We start from the raw sequence: 23,964 nt of genomic DNA, 5'->3' as shown, positions 1-23,964 counted from the left end.
GAGTCAGATTCTTTCCATGGGTTCATCCTCCTGAAGGATGCTCTCATGTCGTCCTCAGAGTCTGAAATCATACGGTCATTGGGAGCTGTGGGAGTCTGTGATGTTTTGATGGTCAAAGTGAGCACAGAATGCATTGCTGGGACCAAAGCCTTGCTGTCATTTACGTTGCCTGGTTTCACTTTGTAAGCAGTGAAAGCATTCAAGCCTTGCCACAGCTGTCGAGCAGCTTTTAGTGATTCAAGTTTGGTCTCGAATTGCTACTTGGCACACAAGATGGCTTTCCGGAGATGATACCTGTACCTCTTCAATTTTACTTGGTAGCCAGACCTGAATGCCACTGATCTGGACCTCAGCTCACTGCAAATTTCATAGTCCATCCACGGCTTCTGGTTGGGTAAGACTCCAAATTGTCTTGTGGGTACATACTCGTCTATGACTGTTTTAATAATGCCCATAACAACTGTGGTGTTATCGTTCAGATTCTCTGGTGAGGCCTAGTCTACCTACTTGAAGCAATCCTGTGGCAGCCCCTCTGCCTCCCCCGACTACCTTTTTGTTGTCCTTATCTCTGCAGCCTTGCTCTTTAGCTTCTGACTATATGCAGCTAGGAGGAGGACAGCCAAGGAAGGTTGAAATACCTATACCTATAAATGTAAAAGTACCTACAAATGTTGAAAACCAACACTGAATCCAGAATGGTATACACACCAGTTTTTGTAGAATAACTGAGAATTAACTTATATTTTTCTAAATAGGAAGTTAACTGGTTCATTATCAAGACCGATGGGGAGGGGGGGGGGGGGCTGTGTGGCCTGGGTTGTGGTGTGGACTAGACCTTCATGCTGCGGGATCACCTGTACAGGGAAGGATCCTCCGGAGCCGGTGTGCGGGCTGGCCACCCCATCAGTGCTGCCTTCCAGTGTTAGCTCGATGGAAGACGAGTTGGACTGCATTCATCTGCGGCTGCAGCTGCACTAGTGTGTGATGAGGACTGCTGCATGCTCGCTCCAGGACAGCATCATATGTACCATCAATCTAAAAGACCATGACACTCAGGGACTTGGGCGATATTTATATATTTTTCTGTGACCAGTATGTTTTTCTGTTTTAATAACTTTATGTGCTGTGTGTGACTGTCTGTGTTTTGCACCTTGGCCCCCGGAGGAAAGCTGAATCATTTGCTGCATTCGTATGTATGGATGAATGATAATTAAACTAGAACTTATAAAAACACACCGAGAACAGGAGCCACTCTCCAGTTCCATTGGACAACTATGGACAATAAAATGTGACAAATCACTAAGGCATACAGATTGAAAGGTGTAGATAGACTGGATGTGGAAAGGGCATTTCCTATAGTGGGCAAGTCTAGGACTAGAGGGCGCAGCCTCAGAATACAGGGACATCCATTTCAAACATAGATGAGAAGGAATTGTTTTAGCCAGATGGTGGTGAATCGTTTGCATTCCTTGCCACAGTTGGCTGTGAAAGTCAAATCATTGGGTGTTTTTAAAGCGGAGGTTGATAGTTTCTTGATTAGTAAGGGTGTCAAAGATTACAGGGATGAGTCAGGAGAATAGGGGCCGAGAGGAATAGTAAATCAGCCAGGATGTAATGGTGAAGCAGAGCTTGATGGACTGAATGGGCCAATTCTGCTCCTTTGTTTTATGATCTTATTTATTTTAATAAGCTTTGGTACTGTATACAGTCCAATCTTTCTGGCTGTTGTGCTGATCTGGCATTTCAGGAACTAGGAAAGGAGGATATTATTTCAAAAGTAAACTTTCTTCAAATTAAACACAGTATGCATGTGAAAGCCTACCAGAAAATATTCAGCACAGCACAAGTGGTGAGGCCTCCAGTGACAGCTCTGCGAAACCACAATACCTTCCGCAAACAAGAAAATGGAATATTTTAAACTGCAGCAATAGACAATAGACAATAGACAGTAGGTGCAGGAGTAGGCCATTCGGCCCTTCTAGCCAGCACCGCCATTCACTGTGATTATGGCTGATCATACACGATCAGTACCCCGTTCCTGCCCTCTCCCCATATCCCTTGACCTCGCTATCTATAAGAGCTCTATCTAACTCTCTCTTGAATGCATCCAGAGACTTGGCCTCCACTGCCTTCTGGGGCAGAGCATTCCACATATCCACCACTCTCTGGGTGAAAAAGTTTTTCCGCATCTCTGTTCTAAATGGCCTACCCCTTATTCTTAAACTGTGGCCTCTAGTTCTGGACTCACCCATCAGCGGGAACATGCTTCCTGCCTCCAGTGTGTCCAATCCCTTAATAATCTTATATGTTTCAATCAGATCCCTTCTCATCCTTCTAAATTCCAGTGTATACAAGCCCAGTCGCTCCAATCTTTCAACATATGACAGTCCCGCGATTCCGGGAATTAACCTTGTGAACCTACGCTGCACTCTCTCAATAGCAAGAATGTCCTTCCTCAAATTTGGAGACCAAAACTGCACACAATACTCCAGGTGGGGTCTCACCAGGGCCCTGTACAGCTGCAGAAGGACCTCTTTACTCCTATACTCAATTCCTCTTGTTATAAAAGCCAGCATGCCATTAGCTTTCTTCACTGCCTGCTGTACCTGCATGCTTGCTTTCATTGACTGATGTACAAGAACACCTAGATCTCATTGTACTTCCCCTTTTCCTAACTCGACTCCATTTAGATAGTAATCTGCCTTCCTGTTCTTGCCACCGAAGTGGATAACCTCACATTTATCCACATTAAACTGCATCTGCCATACATTTGCCCACTCACCCAACCTGTTCAAGTCACCCTGCATTCTCATAACATCCTCCTGACATTTCACACTGCCACCCAGCTTTGTGTCATCAGCAAATTTGCTAATGTTACTTTTAATCCCTTCATCTAAATCATTAATGTATATTGTAAATAGCTGCTGTCCCAGCACCGAACCTTGCGGTACCTCACTGGTCACAGCCTGTCATTCCGAAAGGGACCCGTTAATCGCTACTCTTTGTTTCCTGTCAGCCAGCCAATTTTCAATCCATGTCAGTACTCTGCCCCCAATACCATGTGCCCTAATTTTGCCCAATAATTTCCTATGTGTGACTTCATCAAAAGCTTTCTGGAAGTCCAGGTACACTACATCCACTGGCTCTCCCTTGTCCATTTTCATAGTTACATCCTCAAAAAACTCCAGAAGATTAGTCAAGCATGATTTTCCCTTCATAAATCCATGCTGACTCGGACTGATCCTTCTACTGCTATCCAAATGTGTCGTAATTTCCTCTTTAATAATTGACTCCAGCATCTTTCCCACCACTGATGTCAGGCTAACTGATGTCAAGAACACACTTTGTCAATAAAATAAATATCACAAGTTTTTGAAGTATCAGATATATAACCTATTTCACATATTTCATGATTATGTAGGTCTCACCCTGGATAATACTTGAATTTAATCATGTAAATCTTTATCTGAAAAAAATAGTACTCTATCACGTTCTGCTGATAAAGGATTGTCCAGATTAAAAGGCAACATAAAATGTGGTTTTAATATGAACAAGGAAATATTATTGATCACATCAGCTTATTTCTTCCTACTACCAAGTAGGAAGAATCTGCTTCAGAGAATGTTAATATTGCTTGCTGCTGGATTCCCTAGATCATATTCACAAGGATTTTGTGGTGATTTTTAAAATTTGTTTTAGATTTGTCTCAAACTTTTTTTTAGATAAGACATACTTTATCAAATTACAAGGGAACCAAAAGAATTTGAAATACAGCTTAAGTTTAGCTTATCCCGATCACAGAAAATAATTATTGATGGGGTAAAATATGTTTATTAAAACAGATTACTATAACAAGTATTGTTAACAATTGCAACATTTAGTTCAAAAAATGTTTAAGCATGCTTAAATCTTACCTGAGATCTCTTTCGTGAAATTTTAGAAAATAACATTGGCATCACATTTACAATGCCTCCTAAACAAAAGCATGAAAACATATTAGTTTAATTTAAACTTGATTATGTAGCACAGTTGTAAGCTAGATCTAAAGATCTCTAATAATTGCAAAGAACAAAATTTAGCACTGAATTAATTCTGTTTAATGCAGATTTTATTATTATTGATTTTAAGTACTTTTGCTTGGTCTACGAGTTGCAGTGACGATCTAAAATGCGTTCCTTTAAGAATGCCATTTTGCCACTCACCTTGAGCATAAGACCGTAAGAATTTGGCCCTTTGAATCTTGGGTGATTTATTTTCCCTTTCAGCCCTATTCGCCTGCTTTCTCCCTATTACCATTGACACCCTTACTAATTAAGTAGCTATTAACATCCACTTTAAATATACCCAATTATCTGTGGCAATGAATTCAACAGATTCACAACCCTCTGCCTAAAGAAATTACTCCCTATCTCTGCTCTGAAGGGACAGATTTGCACTCTTGAGGTTGTTTGCTCTGGTTCAGAACTCCCCCAACATTGGAACTATTGTCTGCACAACCACTCTATCAGGTCTTCCAATATTTGGTTGGTTTCAATGAGATGTCCCACATTCAGGCCAAGAGCCATCAAATGCTCCTCATATGTTAACCCTTTCATTTCTGGAATAATTCTAGTAAACTTATTTTGGACCCTCTCCAACTCCAGCACATTCTTTCTGAGATAAGAGGCCAAAAGCTGATCACAATACTTAAAAGTCTGAAGAACTCTTTAAAAAGTCTCAGCATTACATCCTTACTTTTATATTCTCATGTTCTTGAAATAAATGCTAACATTGTATTTGCCTTCCTTACTACTGACTCAGCCTGCTAGTTAACCTTCAGGGAATCCTGCAGGAGGACTCCCAAGTCCCTTTGCAATTCTGATTTCTGAATATGTTTTCTTTTTAGAAAATAGTCTACACCTTGTTCCTTCTAACAATGTTCATGACCATACACTTCCCTACACTGTATTCCATCTGTCATTTCTTTGCCCATTCTCCTCATCTGTCCAAGTCCTTCTACAAATTCCTTGCTTCCCCAACACTAACTGCCTTTAAGGGACTCTGACTCAAGAGTAGAAAAGCAAATGCAGAGTTATAAGCACCTGCCTGACTACCGATGTAAATGTTTACTCAGTTTTGTTCTTTGCCATGCACTGGCCACAGCTGAAACTTTGAGGCAAGAGTGGGATGAGTTTGCATGTCCTAAGCCAATATGCACCACATTTATTTTATCATTTAAATAATATTATTTGCAAATTAAATTGCTCACATGAAACTTTGTTCAGGCTTAATTGATGTGAACAAGACACCAACAAAATTAATGAAAAACAGATGTTTGAAAAGTAATTAACATTAAAAGATTTTAACATACTTAATTTTAAATCAGAACATGTCCGTGTTTAATCAAATGTTTTGCATTGAACAACGCTTGTTATTGAAAAAGAATATCTTAGCATTGCAAATAAGTATTTTTTTCTCAGAGTTAAACAATCTTAGGGTATGAAAGTTGAGTTGAAAATCTATTGTTTTCCACATTTAGCATATTTTATATTGGAATCAAAAGCAGTAAAGCGATACTGTGTTAATGTAGCAGAAAGAGTTGAGGTTCTGTAGCCAGGACATTAATGGTGGAAGATTTGGCAATGGTAATGCATTGAACATTAAGTTCAAGATCAAGTTTATTATAATTTCAACTGTATACATGTATATCGCCAAACAAAACATTCCTCCGGACCAAGGTGCACAGCACAGTATGCATAACTCAAACATAACACAAAGTAATATTAAGGTGCATTAATCACAAGTGAAAGAGTAAACAGCATAATGCTTCTGGCACTTAATACATGATGAGACCTGGGTGGTGGCAGAGTTCAGTAGTCTCATAGCCTGGGGGCAGAAGCTGCTTCCCATCTGATGCATTATCAATAACTCCAAAAGACTGAAAGTAGAGTAAATACTGAAAGGCTTTTATTAGCAGTAAAACGGACCACATCCATGCTGGATGACTGTGGAAGGAGCAGAGACACAATCACCTTTAGCCAGGGGTCTGTGGGAGGAGCCACAGGAGCAGTCAGCAGAGGGGCGTGTCCAGACAGATATACATGGTTTACCACACCATCCCAGTGCTATGGTACCTCCTGGCTGATGGTAGGGGAGTCAAAGAAATTGGTTTTCGGATGGGGAGGATCATTGACAATGCTAAGCACCCTGTCGAGGCAGCACTCCTGGTACGTACCTCAGCTGGGTGGAAGAGACACCCGAATGATCCTTTCAGCAGAAAATGGTTGGTGGTTAGACTTTTAGATCAGATTAGATTAGCTTTTATTTGTCACATTTACTTTGAAACATATGCAATCCCTTCTGTAGAGATGCAGCTCGTTAGCCCCTTGCTAACAGCCACCAGACTCAGCAGTGAGAAAACCACCTTCCTCAGAACTCTTTATGTCCACGGTCGATATGATTTGAGTCCCGCCAAACCTGTGAGGTTGAGGTGCCTCATCCACCCGAACCCCGATTTGTGTGAATACTGTGTAACTTACTGCTCCCATCCAATCACCCTTCAGCAAGAAATAACAGACTCTTCACTGCATACAACTACAAAGAAAGTATATTTACAAACGTTAACTTAACCAAAGAGTTATTAAAGAATAAAAAAAAACCAAAAGGGTCCGTCATAATTAAACAGTGAAATGTGCACAGGCTCAAGCTCAAGTCTTCCAAAAGCTGTTGTGTCTGATGTACTCACGGTGCCTACTCTCTTTCACTGACCCCTGGTAAAACTCCCCCTCTTGGGCCCCAGCGGATTCCCACCAGTTTGAATCCTATGGCCGGTTCTCTCGAGCTTCTTCTCTCTCCATCTCCCACCGAAAAAGACCTCGGCCCACCGCAGTGTCCATTACAAAACCTCTCCCACAGCGTTCTCTAGAACCTTCTCCCAATTCCACCCTTCTGATTGGATGACACAACATTCCGAAGCATCCCTTAACTTTAACCCAAACACTACCAGCAGAACACACTGATTCTACAGAAAATTACTTCATGAAATACTTGACAACATTAGCAGTAAAATATTTACCAGGGCGTTCCACAGACAATGAAATGCGCAGTTTGCATCGACGGCCAACATAGTCCAAGGACATGCTGGGGGCAGCCTGCACGAATTGCCATGCTTCTGGTACCAACATAGCATACCTATAACTTATTTACTTCAACCATACACCTTTAGAATGTGGGAGGAAACCAGAGCACTAGGGGGAAACCCACACAGTCACAGGGAGAATGTACAAACTCTTTCAGAGAGTGGCATGAACTGAACCCCAATTGCTCGTGCTGGCTGCAAAGCGTTACGCTAACCACAAAACTACCGTGCCACATATTGGTCAATGTCTTGGGGGCAGTTATTGCGATACAAATGTTACTTGCCCAATTCTTACATCCACATTTATATTTGATGCCTTGCTATAATTACGTCTTGGTGCTACAGATTAGTTCATCATTACATCTTTCAATAATTCAAATCGCTGGACTATACTTTTATGATTCATTAGACACAGCTGCTCTTTAACAAATAACAAGGAGACTTCCTGCTTAGAGATTTGAGTCTATTCATACCCCCTTCCTCCATGATCAGCAACTTATGTTCCATCCAACCTTCGTTTCCAAACAGAACAGTCAGACTTCTTCCAATCGCATAGCAAGTAACACTTGGAACTGCATCACCAGCATATGCCAGCCTTGAGTCTCTGGAAGCTTTCTTGCCTGAGTCAGAAATGTCTGCGTTCCAGAGACTCTCTGTAACTGACGTAATTATTACAGCAGTTTACTAAGTGGCTACTGTTCAATGTTAGAGCTGGCAATGTTCTGGTGGGAGAAAGAAATAATTGGAGTTAATTCTAAATGCCAAAATAACATGGTGATAAGTAGACTTAATTAGACACTGATTCAAAATTCAACTAATTTGTTGAATTGAATTCAGAAAGTCAACTCAAATTAAAAAGGAAGGCACTCAGCCAGATTTTCAAACCTGACAACACTTGAGCATTCTTTGGTGCCATTTCAGAACTAACTCACCGCAATAAAATTTAGTTTGGTGTATTTCAGCTCCTGGGATTCAGTTCAGTCAGTTGCAATCACAGTAATACCAGCTAAATTCTAATAGGAAAGTACTGTGGGTTCAGCTCATTTATGGAACGTCCAGTTTCTAGCAAGATCATCATTTACTACTTCTTTAATTTCCCACCTTCAATATCGAGGAGCAGATAGGGAGACAGATTCTGGAAAGGTGCAATAATAATAGGGTTATCATGGCAGGAGATTTTAATTTCACAAATATTGATTGGCATCTCCCTAGAGCAAGGGGTTTAGATGGGGTGCAGTTTGTTAGGTGTGTTCAGGAAGGTTTCTTGACACAATATGTAGATAAGCCTCCAGAGGCGAGGTTGTACTTGATCTGGTATTGGGAAATGAACCTGGTCAGGTGTCAGATCTCTCAGTGGGAGAGCCTTTTGGAGACAGTGAACACAATTCTATCTCCTTTACCATAGCATTGGAGAGGGATAAGAACAGACAAGTTAGGAATGTGTTTTAATAGGAGTAAGATTAAATATGAGGCTATCAGGCAGGAACTTGGAAGCATAAATTGGGAACAGATTTTTCTCAGGAAAATGTACGGAAGAAATGTGGCAAATGTGCAGGGGATATTTGCATGGAGTTCTGCATAGGTACATTTCAATGAGACAGGGAAAGGATGATAGGATACAGGAACCGTGGTGTACAGAAGGCAAAGAGTGGTTGTAGATGGGTCATATTCTGCAAGGAAGTCGGTCAGCAGTGGTGTGCCTCAGGAATCTGTTCTGAGACCCCTACTCTTCGTGATTTTTATAAATAACATGGATGAGGAAGCGGAAGGATGGGTTAGGAAGTTTGCTGATGACACTAAGGTTGGAGATGTTGTGGATAGTGTGGGGAGCGGTCAGATGTTACAGCGGGTCATTGATAGGATGCAAAACTGGGCTGAGAAGTGGCAGATGGTGTTCAACCCAGAGAAGTGTGAGGTGGTTCACTTTGGTAGGTCAAATATGATGGCAGAATATAGTATTAAAGGCATGACCCTTGGCAGTGTGGAGGGTCAGAATGATCTTGGGGTCAGAGTCCATAGGACACTCAAAGCTGCTGCGCAGGTTGACTCTGTGGTTAAGAAGGCATATGATGCATTGGCCTTCATCAATCGTGGGATTGAGTTTAAGAGCCGAGAGGTAATGTTGCATCTGTATAGGACCCTGGTCAGACCCCACTTGGAGTATCGTGCTCAGTTCTGGTCGCCTCACTACAGGAAGGATGTGGAAACTATAGAAAGGGTGCAGAAGAGATTTACAAGGATGTTGCCTGGAGTGGGGAGCACATCTTATGAGAATAGGTTGAGTGAAATCGGCCTTTTCTTCTTGGAGTGATGGAGGATGAGAGGTGACCTGATAGAGGTGTATAAGATGATGAGAGGCATTGATCTTGTGTATAGTCAGAGGCATTTTCCCAGGGCTGAAGTGGCTAGCATGAGAGGGCACAGTTTTAAGGTGCTTGGAAGTAGGTACAGAGGAGATGTCAGGGGTAAGTTTTTTTATGTAGAGAGTGGTGAGTGCGTGGAATGGGCTGCTGGCGACGGTGGTGGAGGCGGATACGATAGGGACTTTTGGATAGATACATGGAGCTTAGAAAAATATAAGGCTATGGGTAATCCTAGCTAGGTAATTTCTAAGGTAAAAACATGTTCTGCACAGCCTTGTGGGCTGAAGGGCCTGTATTGTGCTGTATGTTTTCTATGTTTCTAACTCCTGCAGTCCATTTACTGAAGGTCTGCTCACATCACTGCTAGGAATGAGAAACACATACAAGATGCTGGAGGAACTCAACAAGTCGGGCAGCATCTATGGAGGGGGATGGAAATGGGGCCAAGACCCTTCATCAGGACTGAATAAGTATTTCCCACTTTGGATGCCTCCTGACTTACTGAGTTCCTCCAGCATTTTACTATTTTGCATGTGTTGATCAAGATTTTCACCATCTGCAGACTCACTTGTGTGCTAATAATGAGTTGCAGGATTTTGGCCCAGAGGTAATGATTAGTGATGTTGCTAAGATGGGTTAGTTTAAGATTAGAAGGGAAACTTCCAGTTACTTGTGCTCCGATGTGTCACCCTTCTCAACACTGCTGGTTGAAGCCGTTGTTTTCTAGTGTTGTATGTGGTAATAACCTGGCACAAACATTATTGTCACTTGGTCAACCAAGGTCAAATATAATTTGGACTTTTTAAAGGGATTTGTTTCCATCGGCAACTTGCTTGAATTTCAGCAATTTTAATTATCCTGATTCTCATTAGAAATTAGTCAGTCATATTTTCTGGGAATGTCCCATTATCAAAGACCATTGGAGGGGGATATACAATGCCCTACAAGACATCTTTAAATGTGAAATACCCTTAGAAAGTAAGACCATATATTTTGGGTACATACCTCAAGAATGGTTGAAAAGAGATAAATATTTAATATACTGCTGATGGCTGGTAAAAAGACTCTTACTAGGAAATGGTTATCACAGGAGAGCCCATCCTTAAATGCATGGATGGAAATTACAATGGACATTTACAAAACGGAGAAGATAACAGCATCTGTTAATCATAAGTTGGAACAATTTGATTCATACTGGGAAAAATGGTTTAATTACATAACACCTCATAGGCCTGATTTTATTCTCACAAATCAATGAATATGTTGTAAAAAAAAATCACTTCCTATTTGCGCATAGTTTTCTCCTTTCACTTGTTCTTTCTTTCCTCTCTTTTCTATAAGTGTATACCTCAGATAAATATTATGTGGACATCTGTGGCATATATGACTATATGATATATATGTACAATATCTGAAATACATCTTATGGAAATGTGTGTTTGATGATGAACTTCAATAAAAAATAAATTACAAAAAAAACTATTCAGTTTAACAAGGAATGAAATCCAGAAGGAGTGAAGAAACCTTTCAAGTCAAAGTGCTTTCTCGTGCTCCTCTGAGATATTAAAAATATAATTTTAATTTAGGTTTCGGAGAAGTTGTATTTAAATCTACATACAAAGTCAGGAATCAAAAGGTTGAGCATGATGGGAGCAGTGTGCGGAGTTGTATATATTTCAGTTGAAGAGGTATTGTAGGTAAGGCAGATGAGCTTATAATCAGGACTTTGTAGCCATTAGTGAGACTTGGTTGCAGGAGAGGCAGGATTGGCCGTCAAATGTTCCAGGGTTACGTTGTTTTAGATGTGGTTGAGTGGGAGCGATTATAGGGGGAGTGGTGGCATTACAAATCAGGGAAAATGTCATGGCAGAACTCAGACAGGGCAGACTGGAGAGCTCTATGGGTGCAACTGAGATATAAGAAAGGGGTGACCACTTCAATGGCATTATATTGTAGACCACCCAACACTCAGTGGGATTTAGAGCAGCAAATTTATAGAGAATTGACATTACTTCTTACATCCTTCGCATACATGAGTAAAAATCTTTGCATTGTGTCTCTGTCTGAATGTGCAATGTACAAATTATAGTAATTTGTAATAAATAGTATGTACAACAGAACAGTCAACATAGCTTAGAAATGCAATCGTGTCAGTGTGAATTAATCAGTCTGATGGCCTGGTGGAAGAAGCTGGCCCGGAGCCAATTGGTTTCGGCTTTAATGCTGCGGTACTGATTCCTGGATGGTAGCAGTAGGAACAGTTTGTGATTGGGGTGACTCAGGTCCTCAGTGATTGTTTGGGCCCTTTTTAGGCACCTGTCACTGTAAATGCCCTGAATATTGGGAAGTTCACATCCACGGATGCACTGGATTGTCCGTACCACTCTCTGCAGAGTCCTGCAATTGAGAGAAATACAGTTCCCATACTAGGCAGTGATGCAGCCAGTCAGGGTGTTCTCAGTTGTGCCCCTGTAGAAAGTCCTCAGGATCTGGGGACTCATGCCAAACTTCTTCAGCTGTCTGAGGTGAAAGAGGCACTGTTGTGATTTTTTTTTAAACCACATAGCCGGTATGTACAGACCACGTGAGATCCTCGGTGATGTGTATGCTGAGGAACTTGAAGCTGTTCACCCTCTTAACCCCAGATCCATTGATGTCAATAGGGGTTAGCCTGTCTCCATTCCTCCTGTAATCCACAACCAGCCTCTTTGGTTTTACGACATTGAGGGAGAGGTTGCTTTCTTGACATCACTGTGGCAGGGTGATGACTTCTTCTCTGTAGGCTGCCTCATTATTATTTGAGATAAGGCCTATCAATGTAGTATCATCTGCAAATTTAATTAGCAGTTTGGAGCTGTGAGTGGCAACACAGTCATAGGTATACAGAGAGTAAAGGTGTGGACTCAGTACACAGCCCTGAGGAGCTCCAGTATTGAGAGTCAGAGGGGTGGAGGTGAGGGAGCCCACTCTTCCCACCTGCTGGCGATCTGACAGGAAGTCCAGGATCCAGCTGCACAAGGCAAAAATCAAGGCAGAGGTCCCTGAGCTTCTTGTCGAGCCTGGATGGAACTATGGTGTTGAATGCTGAACTGTAGTCCAAGAACAGCATTCTTACACAAGTATCCTTCTTCTTCAGAAGTTCAAGGACGGTATGTAGAGCAGTAGCTATTGCGTTGTCTGTTGATAAGTTATGTTGGTAGGCAAATTGTAGGGGGTCCAGTTTGGTTGGTACCAAGCTGCAGATGTAACTCTAGATGTGCCTCTCAAAGCATTTGCTTATTATTGAGGTGAGTGTGACAGGATGCCAGTTACCTTGGTCCTTTTTGGTATAATTTGAAGCAGTAGGGCACTCTACACTGGGAGACAGAGAGTTTAAAAATGTCAGTCAACACACCTGACAGTTTTGCAGCACACACCTGGGAGCCTTGCGACTATCCACTTGTTGGAAACATCTGTATACCTCAGCCTCAGAGATGACCAGGTTGCAGGTTGTAGTGGTGGCTTTCCTTGGAGGCTTAGAGTTAGCGACATCGAACCGAGCATAAAAGCGATTGCGAATTGCGGTAGGCAAATTGTAGGGGGTCCAGTTTGGGTGGTAGCAAACTGCAGATGTAATCCTTGACCAGCCTCTCAAAGCATTTGCTTATTATTGAGGTGAGTGCGACAGGACGCCAGTCATTCAGGCATGTTACCTCGGTCTTTTTTGGTACAGGGACAATGGTGGATAATTTGAAGCAGGAGGGCACTCTACACTGGGAGAGGGAGAAATTAAAAATGTCATTCAACACACCTGCTGGTTGTGCTGCGCACATATCCTGAGTACTCGTCCTGGGATGCCTCCGGTCCCACAGACTCATGACTGTCCACTCGTTGGAAACATCTGCATACCTCCGCCTCATCTGTGGAATGCTCTGCCTCAGAAGGCAGTGGAGGCCAATTCTCTGGATGCTTTCAAGAAAGAGTTAGATAGAGCTCTTAAAGATAGCAGAGTCAAGGGAACGGCCATTGCCAAGGTGCAGGTCGATGGGACTAAGCAGATTAATAGTTTGGCACAAACTAGATGGGCTGAAGGGCCTCTTTCTATTCTGCAGTGTTCTATGGTTCTGTGAGTCTAACATCACAGATATCACTTGTCTTCAAAGAACAGGGGTTTCCTTCCTCCACCACTGATGCTGCCCTCCATTTCCCAGACATCCACTCTCACCCCTTCTTTCACCACCCTAACAAACAGAGAGTTCTCCTTGTCTTTGCCTACCACCCCAGGAGCCCCCACATCCAGCACAGCATTCTCCGCAATTTCTGCCACCTTCAACGGGACACTACCATCAAACACATCTTTAACTCCCCCCTCTCCGTTCTCTGCTGTCCACAGGGGTTGCTCCCTCTGTGATTACTTGTCCATTCATCCCTCCACACTAATCTCCCTTCAGGTACTCAACCCTGCAAGCAGAAGCACTGCTACTACTCCTGCCCATCCACCTCTTCCATCATCTCTTTTCAGGGCCCCAAACAGTCCCTCCAGGTGAGATAGCAATTTATTTGCGAGCCTGTTGGGATCGTCTACTCTGTCTGGTATTCCTGACGCAGCTTCCTCTGCACTGGTGAGACCTGACATAGACTGTGACAAGCACCTTCGCTCCATCTGCAACAAGCAGATTGTCCCAGTGGCCAACAACTTTAATTCCAATCCCCACTCCCATTCCGACATGTCAGTCTATGGCCTCCTCTACTGCCATGATGAGGTTGGAGGAACAACACCTCAAATTCTGTCTGGAGAGAGTCCAACTTGATGGCATGAACTTTGATTTCTCTAACTTACAGTAATTTTTCTCCCTTCCCATTCTCCCTTTTTCCATTCCCACTCTGGTTCCCCTCTTACCTCTTCTGCTTATCACCTCCCCCTCGTGTCCCTCTTCCTTCCTTTTTGCCCATGGTCCACTCTCCTCTCCTTTCTTCTTCAGCCCATTTTCTACCTATCAGCTCCCAGCTTCTCAGTTCATTCCCCCCTCCCTCACCCACCTTGCACCACCTGTCACCTTCCAGCTCGTCTTCTTCTCCTTCTTATTCTGGCTTCTTCCCCCTTCCTTTCTAGTCTTGATGAAGGGCCTCGGCTGAAAACATGACTGTTTATTCCTTTCCATAGATGCAGCTCTTCCAGCATTTTGTATGTGTTACTCATATAAGGTGATTCTGGTTTCTTTGGGTATCACACAATATAATTTGGCAGTTATTTGCATTATGATCAGAAACACACTCCAAAGGCATGGCTTTGGTAGAAGAAACAGAACTTGCATGGTTTCTTAGTGCCTTTCTGAATCAAAACCTGGGATGAAAGGGCAGCTCAGTCATGTTTCCCTGGAAACCCACCATTGTCCATAGCTCTGGAACCAATGCAAGAAATATTAGGATGCTGTGCTGATTTCTTGTCAGGACCGAAGTTTACCAGTGGGGCCCCACATGTAACGTTTTTGGGAAAGCATTGTTTAATACTTTCTGACTATAAACCGCTTCTGATAATGCAGATTACTCAGCCAATAAGGACTTTCTTCACCACCCTGAGTCTTCTTAACAACTTCATCTGTCTCCCTTGAAACCTTCAAGGATCTGTGTACACATTCTCCAAAATTAAATTTTCAATAGCACACGAGTATTCTATCTTCTAATGTGCAATTCCTTTATTGTTTGCTCTTCCCAGATGCAATGCCTCAAACCGTTCCAGATGGAATTCCATTTGTTACAGTGCGCTGATATCTTCTTGTAGCCCACAATTTCAAACACACTGCCAATTAGTAGCTGCCCCGCTGTCAGGCTACGGCAACACAGGAATGGGCAGTCAAATGCTAATTTACAGGGATAAATGAAAGTCTTCGAAGTTTCTTTGATGTACTCTGTTCCCTGGTTACACGCTATTCTCATCTGGCTTTATCTCCCTTCTCCTATGCCAGGTTGCTACTGTGCTGTACTTCTTGGCACTCTGTGTTATGGGCAGTGATTACTGTAAAATACACAACAGACTCAGTTGAAATGGAATACCTTGTCAGAATTATGGACTCCTTCTCTACAATTTATTTTATTTACCCAAATCTGAGTAGCATTATAAATGGATTCAACATAAGTTCCAGACTATCTCAGTGGGATCAACGGGCTGTTCTTCACTGGGGATCATTGTTTTGATTAGCAGACAGCTGTCTGTTCTTCAAGCTTTGATAGTACAGTAAACTGCTTCAAAATTAAGGAATTAAGGATGCTCCCAGAACACCACACAATCCCTGGTCTGTCACTGCCTCTACACAGATACTATATAATCCTCCTTTACCCTAAAGGAGAGAGAAACCGGGGAATTATAGACCCGTTAGTGAGGGACAGAGAAACCAGGGAATTATAGACCCGTTAGTGAGGGAGAGAGAAACTGGGGAATTATAGACCCGTTAGTGAGGGAGAGAGAAACCGGGGAATTATAGACCCGTTAGTGAGGGAGAGAGAAACTGGGGAATTATAGACCCATTAGTCTGACATCGGTGGTGGGGAAAATGCTAGAGTCGGTTATCAAAGATGTGATAACAGCACATTTGGAAAGAGGTGAAATCATCGGACAAAGTCAGCATGGATTTGTGAAAGGAAAATCATGTCTGACGAACCTTATAGAATTTTTCGAAGATGTAACTAGTAGAGTGGATAGAGAACTGGTTGGCAGACAGGAAGCAAAGAGTGGGAGTAAACGGGACCTTTTCAGAATGGCACGCAGTGACTAGTGGGGTACCACAAGGCTCAGTGCTGGGACCCCAGTTGTTTACAATATATATTAATGATTTAGATGAGGGAATTAAATGCAGCATCTCCAAGTTTGTGGATGACGCGTAGCTGGGCGGTGGTGTTAGCTGTGAGGAGGATGCTAAGAGGATGCAGGGTGACTTGGATAGGTTAGGTGAGTGGGCAAATTCATGGCAGATGCAATTTAATGTGGATAAATGTGAGGTTATCCACTTTGGTTGCAAGAACAGGAAAACAGATTATTATCTGAACGGTGGCCGATTAGGAAAAGGGGAGATGCAACGAGACCTGGGTGTCATTGTACACCAGTCATTGAAGGTGGGCATGCAGGTACAGCAGGTGGTGAAAAAGGCAAATGGTATGTTGGCATTCATAGCAAAAGGATTTGAGTACAGGAGCAGGGAGGTTCTACTGCAGTTGTACAAGGCCTTGGTGAGACCGCACCTAGAATATTGTGTGCAGTTTTGGTCCCCTAATCTGAGGAAAGACATTCTTGCCATAGAGGGAGTACAAAGAAGGTTCACCAGATTGATTCCTGGGATGGCAGGACTTTCATATGAAGAAAGACTGGATCGTCTAGGCTTATACTCACTGGAATTTAGAAGATTGAGGGGGGATCTTATTGAAACGTATAAAATTCTAAAGGGATTGGACAGGCTAGATGCAGAAAGATTGTTTCCGATGTTGGGGAAGTCCAGAACGAGGGGTCACAGTTTAAGGATAAAGGGGAAGCCTTTTAGGACCGAGATGAGGAAAAACTTCTTCACACAGAGAGTGGTAAATCTGTGGAATTCTCTGCCACAGGGAACAGTTGAGGCTGGTTCATTGGCTATAGTTAAGAGGAAGTTAGATATGGCCCTTGTGGCTAAAGGGATCAGGGGGTATGGAGAGAAGGCAGGTACAAGGTTCTGAGTTGGATGATCAGCCATGATCATACTGAATGGCGGTGCAGGCTCGAAGGGCCGAATGGCCTACTCCTGCACCTATTTTCTATGTTTCTATGTTTCTAATAACACATTGTCAATAGATGCTCAGAAAGACCAGAGCAGCATCATTGAGGCCACACATTTTTGGAAACCTGCCACTTGATAGAAATGCAGTGGTTTCCCATGATGTTACTAACACCATGCCAGGAGAGAAAACGATGAATAAGTTTATCCTAGCAACAAGACACCCGCTGTGTGTTTGATGTATTATTGACAAACATTTTCAATGGTACCTTAAGAGAGTTTGGATATACAGAAAAAATAATGCTGTCATTAACTCGAGTCAGAATTGGTAGCGTTTGGAAATTTATGAGGAGATTGAAAAGATGCTCACAGTTTCTGTGGCGAATCTTGCATGATGGAAAGTTATTAACTTTAGAAACATCCACTTATGTGTACCTAGGTTTAAGTGCACAACTCTGAGTAAAAATGTCACCTCAGTCATTGTTATGCTCTTATATCCACACATAATCCTTTCTTTTTCACATCTCTAGCATTTAAAGAATATTCAAAGGAGTTTCGCTTCTGAAATGTTTGCCAATAATATAGCAAATCATCAGGTGTCTTTGTGAAGTTGTTTCTTAGTTGAGCAAAACAAAACAAAATTGCTGAACAGCACAGCATTGAGGACAAAATAAAACATTTAGTAAACTATAACCCTTGGTAAATATGAGCAAAACATATGTAACATGCTGTAAGGTTTCACTGCTAAGGCCAATGTAATGGCTTCTATGTAATGTTCCACTGTTAAGGTAATGGTTTCTCTGTAGCAGCAATGTTTGAGTTATGACTGGAGATAATGGGACTTTGGAATTCAGTGGCTATGCAATGGGAGAAATGTTGTTCTGTCTTGTGTGTCTGGGAGCCGGGTTTCTAGTGGGCTTTTGCTGAGGAGAGGTGAAGAGGGAAGACGCGTGTGGAGAGAGCTGGTAGACCACCGGACGGAGTGGACTGGGATCTGAGGGTCTGAAGGTCAGCGACATTCAGAGGAGACCAATGGTGGAAGAATGACTACTGAGAGAGCTCCAACGGGGACTTTGACTTCGACTTGGGCCCTTTTTTTTGTTTGTTTATTTTCATTACTAATCCTATATTCAGATTAAGATTCATAAAGTCTATCATTTAATTGCGTATAGTGCACTGTCTGATATTCTGTGTAAACACAAGGAAATCTGTAGATGCTGGAAATTCAAGCAACACACACAAAATGCTGGTGGAATGTAGCAGGCCAGGCAGCATCTATAGGAAGAAGTACAGTTGACGTTTTGGGCCGAGACCCTTTGTCAGGACTAACTGAAAGAAGAGATATTAAGAGACTTGAAAGTAGGAGGAGGACAGGGAAATCCGAAATGATAGGAGAAGACAGGAAGGGGGAGGGATGAAGCTAAGAGCTGGAAAGTTGATTGGCAAAAGGGACACACAGCTGGATAAGGGAAAGGATCATGAGATGGGAGGCCTAGGGAGAAAGAAATGGGGAGGGGAGCACCAGAGGGAGATGGAGAACAGGCAAGGGATTAGTGTTTGAGTGTTTTTGATTTGCTTTTCAGCTAGTTCAGTACAACAAAGTGGGCCAAATTATGTACTATTCTATGTTCCATGTTCTATGCAACTTTCTAAATTCCATCTATTTAAAGTAACGTCAATGACCTGGGCACAAAAGTACATGCACCATCGAGATCTGCTAAATGAGGATATAGGTTTCCTGACTTCCAAAAAGATTGCTGCTTCACAGCAAAGTGATGGAAAGTTAAAAATCATGAACCTGGCAGCTACAGAACAACGGTTACCAGAGGGTACCAATCTTGCAATGCATTGCACAGTGTGACTGGATATTGAGAGTGATGACTTCTGCTGCATAACACAATGTAGATGAGAACCAGCAGTGAAATCCACAGAACTGGTTTTCATGCTTCCTAGCTTTTCATCAGTTTGTGGACAATGTGATAATTGTCTTCATTCTGAAACATATTATGAAATAGTCTTAAAGTCTTGCTTTTTACTATGGGCTGAATTTATATATGCATCTAAAATTTTATATCATTAAAGCAGCTAAATTTGCCTTTGTGACAAGGTTCTTTCATTTCATCCTACGAACAGTGGGAAATAACTTAACTGAAATTAGGCACCTTGAGTAACAGCAGTGGGGATTTCATAAGTTCTTCAACAAAGCATAAAATTAGCCAAATGTAAGGCCTTCTGGATAACTTGCGCAAAAATATCTGAGAACTTAATGCTCAGATGTACTCATTAAATATAATCAAATGAATTACTCACAAAAAGGCAGTTGAACTTTTAAATTGAAAAAATGATCTAAACATTTTTTGAAATTTGATTTAGAGTAATATAGTTCAAGAAACATGATGGGAAAAATCCATCCTCAGACCAATATTGCTCGACAGAAGATATATACTTTTAATGGAGCCAAACTGATCCTGACCAGCAACAGACATAAATCAACCAGTTTCTGTGTTGTTTGGAAGATTTTGTTATGCACAAAATGCAGCATATTCCTGTATAAATAGACACTGCATTAAAAACAATGCATTGTTTATGAAGTCCCCAGTACTGGTTCTAAGAAGATATGTCAGTCATTTATGTAAATTAAGTGATTATCATCTTTCTTCAATGTTAGAGGTCAACAGTTAAACTTGGTGCACCGCTCTGTATTTTGTTAATCTGTCAAGATTACATTCAGTGTAGTATGTTGTCACTGCCCCAAAGTTTAATGAAATTTGCACTATTGATAATATTAAGTAATACTCTATATAATGATGGTGAAGATCATATCCTTTTAATATCTGGGCTGTTCTTGAGCGCTTTACAGATAAAACCCATCCATTTATCATTATCATCCGCTTCCCAATGTCAATCCAAAAGGATGCATTTTTATGAATCTACACATCTTTATTCAATTTGGTAGCCAGAATGCAGAAACACATAAAATCCCAACAAATTGTCCTAAGGGTTTAATTTATTCAATATACTATTTTTCGTTCATTGGTTCATGTTTCGCTTTTCCTGCAACGTATTGATTTATCTGTTAGCTTTAAAAGCTGTTAAAATTGAGCAGATCTACACTTAACAGATTTAAAATTATGCACAGAGGAAATTCCAACTCAGGATGGGAATTGATGCAGTGTGGGTGGGCACCACATAGCGAAGTAGCAGCATTATTACTTGGCCATTGATCAGAATACTCATAACCTGCCTGAAACATGCAGGAAACTTGTAAGTTAGCAAGAGCATAAATTTACTTTCATATTAGTAAAAAGGGTAGCTCTGGACAACAAAAACTTAACTGTAACTTATAAAGCACGGGGAAGTAGAAACATAGAAAACCTACAGCACAATACAGGCCTTTCAGCCCACAAGGTTGTGCCGAACATGTTCCTACCCTAGAAATTACTAGGCTTACCCATAGCCCTCTATTTTTCTAAGCTCCATGTACCTGTCCAAAAGTCTCTTAAAGGACCCTATCGTATCCGTCTCCACCGTCCCTGCCGGCAGCCCATTCCACACACTCACCACTCTCTAAGTAAAAAACTTATCCCTGACATCACCTCTGTACCTACTCCCCAGCACCTTAAACCTGTGTCCTCTTGCAGCAACCATTTCAGCCCTGGGAGAAAGCCTCTGATTATCCACATGATCAACGCCTCTCATCACCTTATACACCTCTGTCAGGTCACCTCTCATCCTCTGTAGCTCCAAGGAGAAAAGGCCGAGTTCACTCAACCTATCCTCATAAGACATGCTCCCCAATCCAGGCACCATCCTTGTAAATCTCCTCTGCACCCTTTCAATGGCTTCCACATCCTTCCAGGTGAGGCGACCAGGACTGAGCACTCCAAGTGGGGTCTGACCAGGGTCCTATATAGCTGCAACATTACCTCTCGGCTCATAAATTCAATTCCATGATTGATGAAGGCCGATTCACCGTACACCTTCTTAACCACGGAAGTTAAACCTGTGCAGCTGCTTTGAGCGTCCTATGGACTCGGACCCCAAGATCCCTCTGATCCTCCACACTGCCAAAAGTCTTACCATTAATACTCTGCCATCATATTTGACCTAACAAAATGAACCACTTCACACTTAATGGGTTGAAGTTGTTTGATTTCTTCTCATATCTCCATTATTTCAGTAAGGAATGTTTAAAAATATTTATTTGGGTCCATTTTGATTGCAGGTCCTCTGGCCATTGCCTTCATAGGATGGGCTGAATTACTTGCTCAGGCCTTGGTAACAAGTGACAAATCCTGATGGCAACCTCACACAACACTTTTTGTATCTAAGAAAGGAAAGTGATGGGTCAAGAACATTGTCGGGTCTCAGTCCGAAACATCAACTGTTTACTCTTTTCCATAGGTGCTACCTAACTTGCTGAGTTCCTCCAGCATTCTGTGTGTGTTGCTTTGAATGCCCAACATCTGCAGACTTTCTAGTGTTTGTCATTGTTCTTCATGTCTGCTCAGGTGAAGGTTGAAGACTGAGAGAATGAAGCAGGATACCAGAGGGCAAAACAATTTTTGTCGCCATGCATATTCTTCAGTCTTCAGCAAGATTGCTTACCATGAGGATTAGAAAGGAGGAGGAGACAGAGTGATCACTGGCCACAGAAAACAAAGAGCAGTGACAGAGTTGTGTTACATTGAATGGAGGCCTCTGATCACCGGTGTTCTGCAAGGATAGTGCTGGGACCGCTGATGTTTCTGATACATATGGTGGACTGATTGGTAAGTTTGTAGACATGCAAAAATTAGCAGAGTTATGAATAGTAAGAAAGGTCATTAAAGAATACAGCAGGATACATACCAGTTAGAAATTTGGGTGGCGATATGCAGATGAAGTTTAATCTGGAGAAGTGAGAGGTCATATGTAATAAACAAAAAATATACAGCACATGGTAGAACCCTCAGGAGTACGTATATACAGAGGCTGCAAATCCACAGTGGCAACAGGTCTGGGCCTACTGCATACTTGCTGTATAGGTCAGGCTGTTGAGTATAAAAGCTGCAGGTAATCTTGCAGTTGTATGAAATCTTAGTTAGACCACATTTGGAGTTTTGTGTGCAGTTCTGGAAGAAAGTGCCGAGAAGGCTGACCATGATCTTCCTTGGATGAGAGGTTCAGTCAAACTTTTATTGTTTTCTCAGGAGCATCAGAGCTATGGAAAGACCAGACAGAAGTCTGTAAAATTATAAGGGGCACAGACAGTCAGAGTCTTTTGCCAAGGGTAGAAATGTCAGAGACTGGATGGCATAGTTTTAGGTAAGATGGGAAATGCTTATAGGAGATTTATGAGTCAAGTTTTCAACACAGTGAGTGGCTGCTGCCTGGAGTGTACTGTGATGGGAATGGTTAAATCACATATGATAGCAACATTGAACAGGCATGTAGACAAGCACAGCACCAGGTAGAGGATGGAAGGATACAGGTCATGTGCAGCTAGATTGGAATAGTTGAAAAAATTATCATGGTCAACAGATTTTGTGGGCCAAAGAGCTTGTTCTTGTTTTGTACTGTTGTATGTTTCAAGTGGTAAGGTTAAAAATGATCCTTAAGACATTCAATCTTCATGTACGTGATACTGAAGCTAACCGTAAAATCCCATTTAGCCTAAAATTGCACCTTTATAATAATTTCTAATGAATCAGAGATAGAAATAGCTGTGGGGTGAACTTGTAGTCATAAAACATGAGGAAATGCATGGAAGTTCATCTTAAAATTGGAATTAATTACACAAAATACTAATGTCGAGAACTGTCCTCCAGCTTATACCAATAATGAGGTGGCCTACAGGGAAGAAGTTATCTCTCTGACACAGTGGTGTGAAGAAAACAAACTCTCCCTCAATGTCGCAAAAACAAAGGAGCTGGTTGTGGATTGCTTGAGGGATGGAGACAGGGTAACTCCTATTGACATCAATGAATCTGGGATTGAAAGGGTTACCAGCTTTAAGTTCCTCAGCATCCACATCACCGAGGACCTCACGTGGTCTGTACATACCAGCTGTGTAGGACAGCTTCCTCAGACGGTTGAGGAAGTTTGGTATGGGCCCTCAAATCCTAAGGACTTTCTACAGAGGCACAATTGAGAGCATCCTGACTGGCTACATCACTGCCTGGTGTGGGAACTGTACCTCCCTTAATTGCAGGATCCTGCCGAAAGTGGTGCTGACAGCCCAGCACATCTGTAGCTTTGAACTTCCCATGATTCAGGACATTTACAAAAACAGGTGTGCAAAAAAGGGCCCGAAGGATCATTGGGGACCCGAGTCACCCCAGCTACACTCTATTTCAGCTGCTACCATCCAGGAAATGTTACCACAGCATGAAAACCAGGACCAACAGGGTCCGGGACAGCTTCTTACCAGGCCATCAGACTGATTAACTCATGCTGATGTGAGTGTATTTCTATGTTACATTGACTGTTCTGTTTATTATAAATTATTATAAATTACTATGATTGCACATTGCACATTTAGACAGAGACATAAGGTAAAGATTTCTACTCATGTATGTGGAGGATGTATAAGAAATAAAGTCAATTCAATTCACTTCACTTCAATTTAACATACAAGTGTGCTATTTCTTATCCCAAGTCTAAAGAAATAAATCATTTCTTACTTTTCAAAGTTGGTAGTAAACGAATCTAACATCAGTCCTCACGTCTACATTTCATTGTTTAATTCAAGACCAGCCACAATTGACGGGTTTGGATTTAA

General features: G+C 42.0%; 1 protein-coding gene across 8 annotated transcripts in view; it reads right to left on the bottom strand.

Annotated features, from left to right (window-relative positions):
- The window catches only part of LOC140725529 (uncharacterized), a 467,652-nt gene that overhangs the window by 237,037 nt on the left and 206,651 nt on the right, over window positions 1-23,964 (bottom strand). For 7 of the 8 annotated variants that reach the window (XM_073041107.1, XM_073041104.1, XM_073041102.1 and 4 more), the window contains 2 exons: window positions 3,915-3,973; window positions 1,823-1,887 (listed from right to left, as the gene is read on the bottom strand). The exons of the other annotated variant lie outside the window; for it this stretch is intronic. In XM_073041107.1, the coding sequence (XP_072897208.1) occupies window positions 1,823-1,887; window positions 3,915-3,973 (124 nt within the window). The remainder of the gene's footprint in view (window positions 1-1,822; window positions 1,888-3,914; window positions 3,974-23,964) is intronic. 8 annotated transcript variants of the gene reach the window in all.

Source organism: Hemitrygon akajei, chromosome 3 (assembly GCF_048418815.1).
Source record: "Hemitrygon akajei chromosome 3, sHemAka1.3, whole genome shotgun sequence".
Classification (NCBI taxonomy): domain Eukaryota; kingdom Metazoa; phylum Chordata; class Chondrichthyes; order Myliobatiformes; family Dasyatidae; genus Hemitrygon; species Hemitrygon akajei.
The sequence above is the reverse complement of the archived record's forward strand: the minus strand, read 5'-3'. Positions and strand labels throughout refer to the sequence as shown.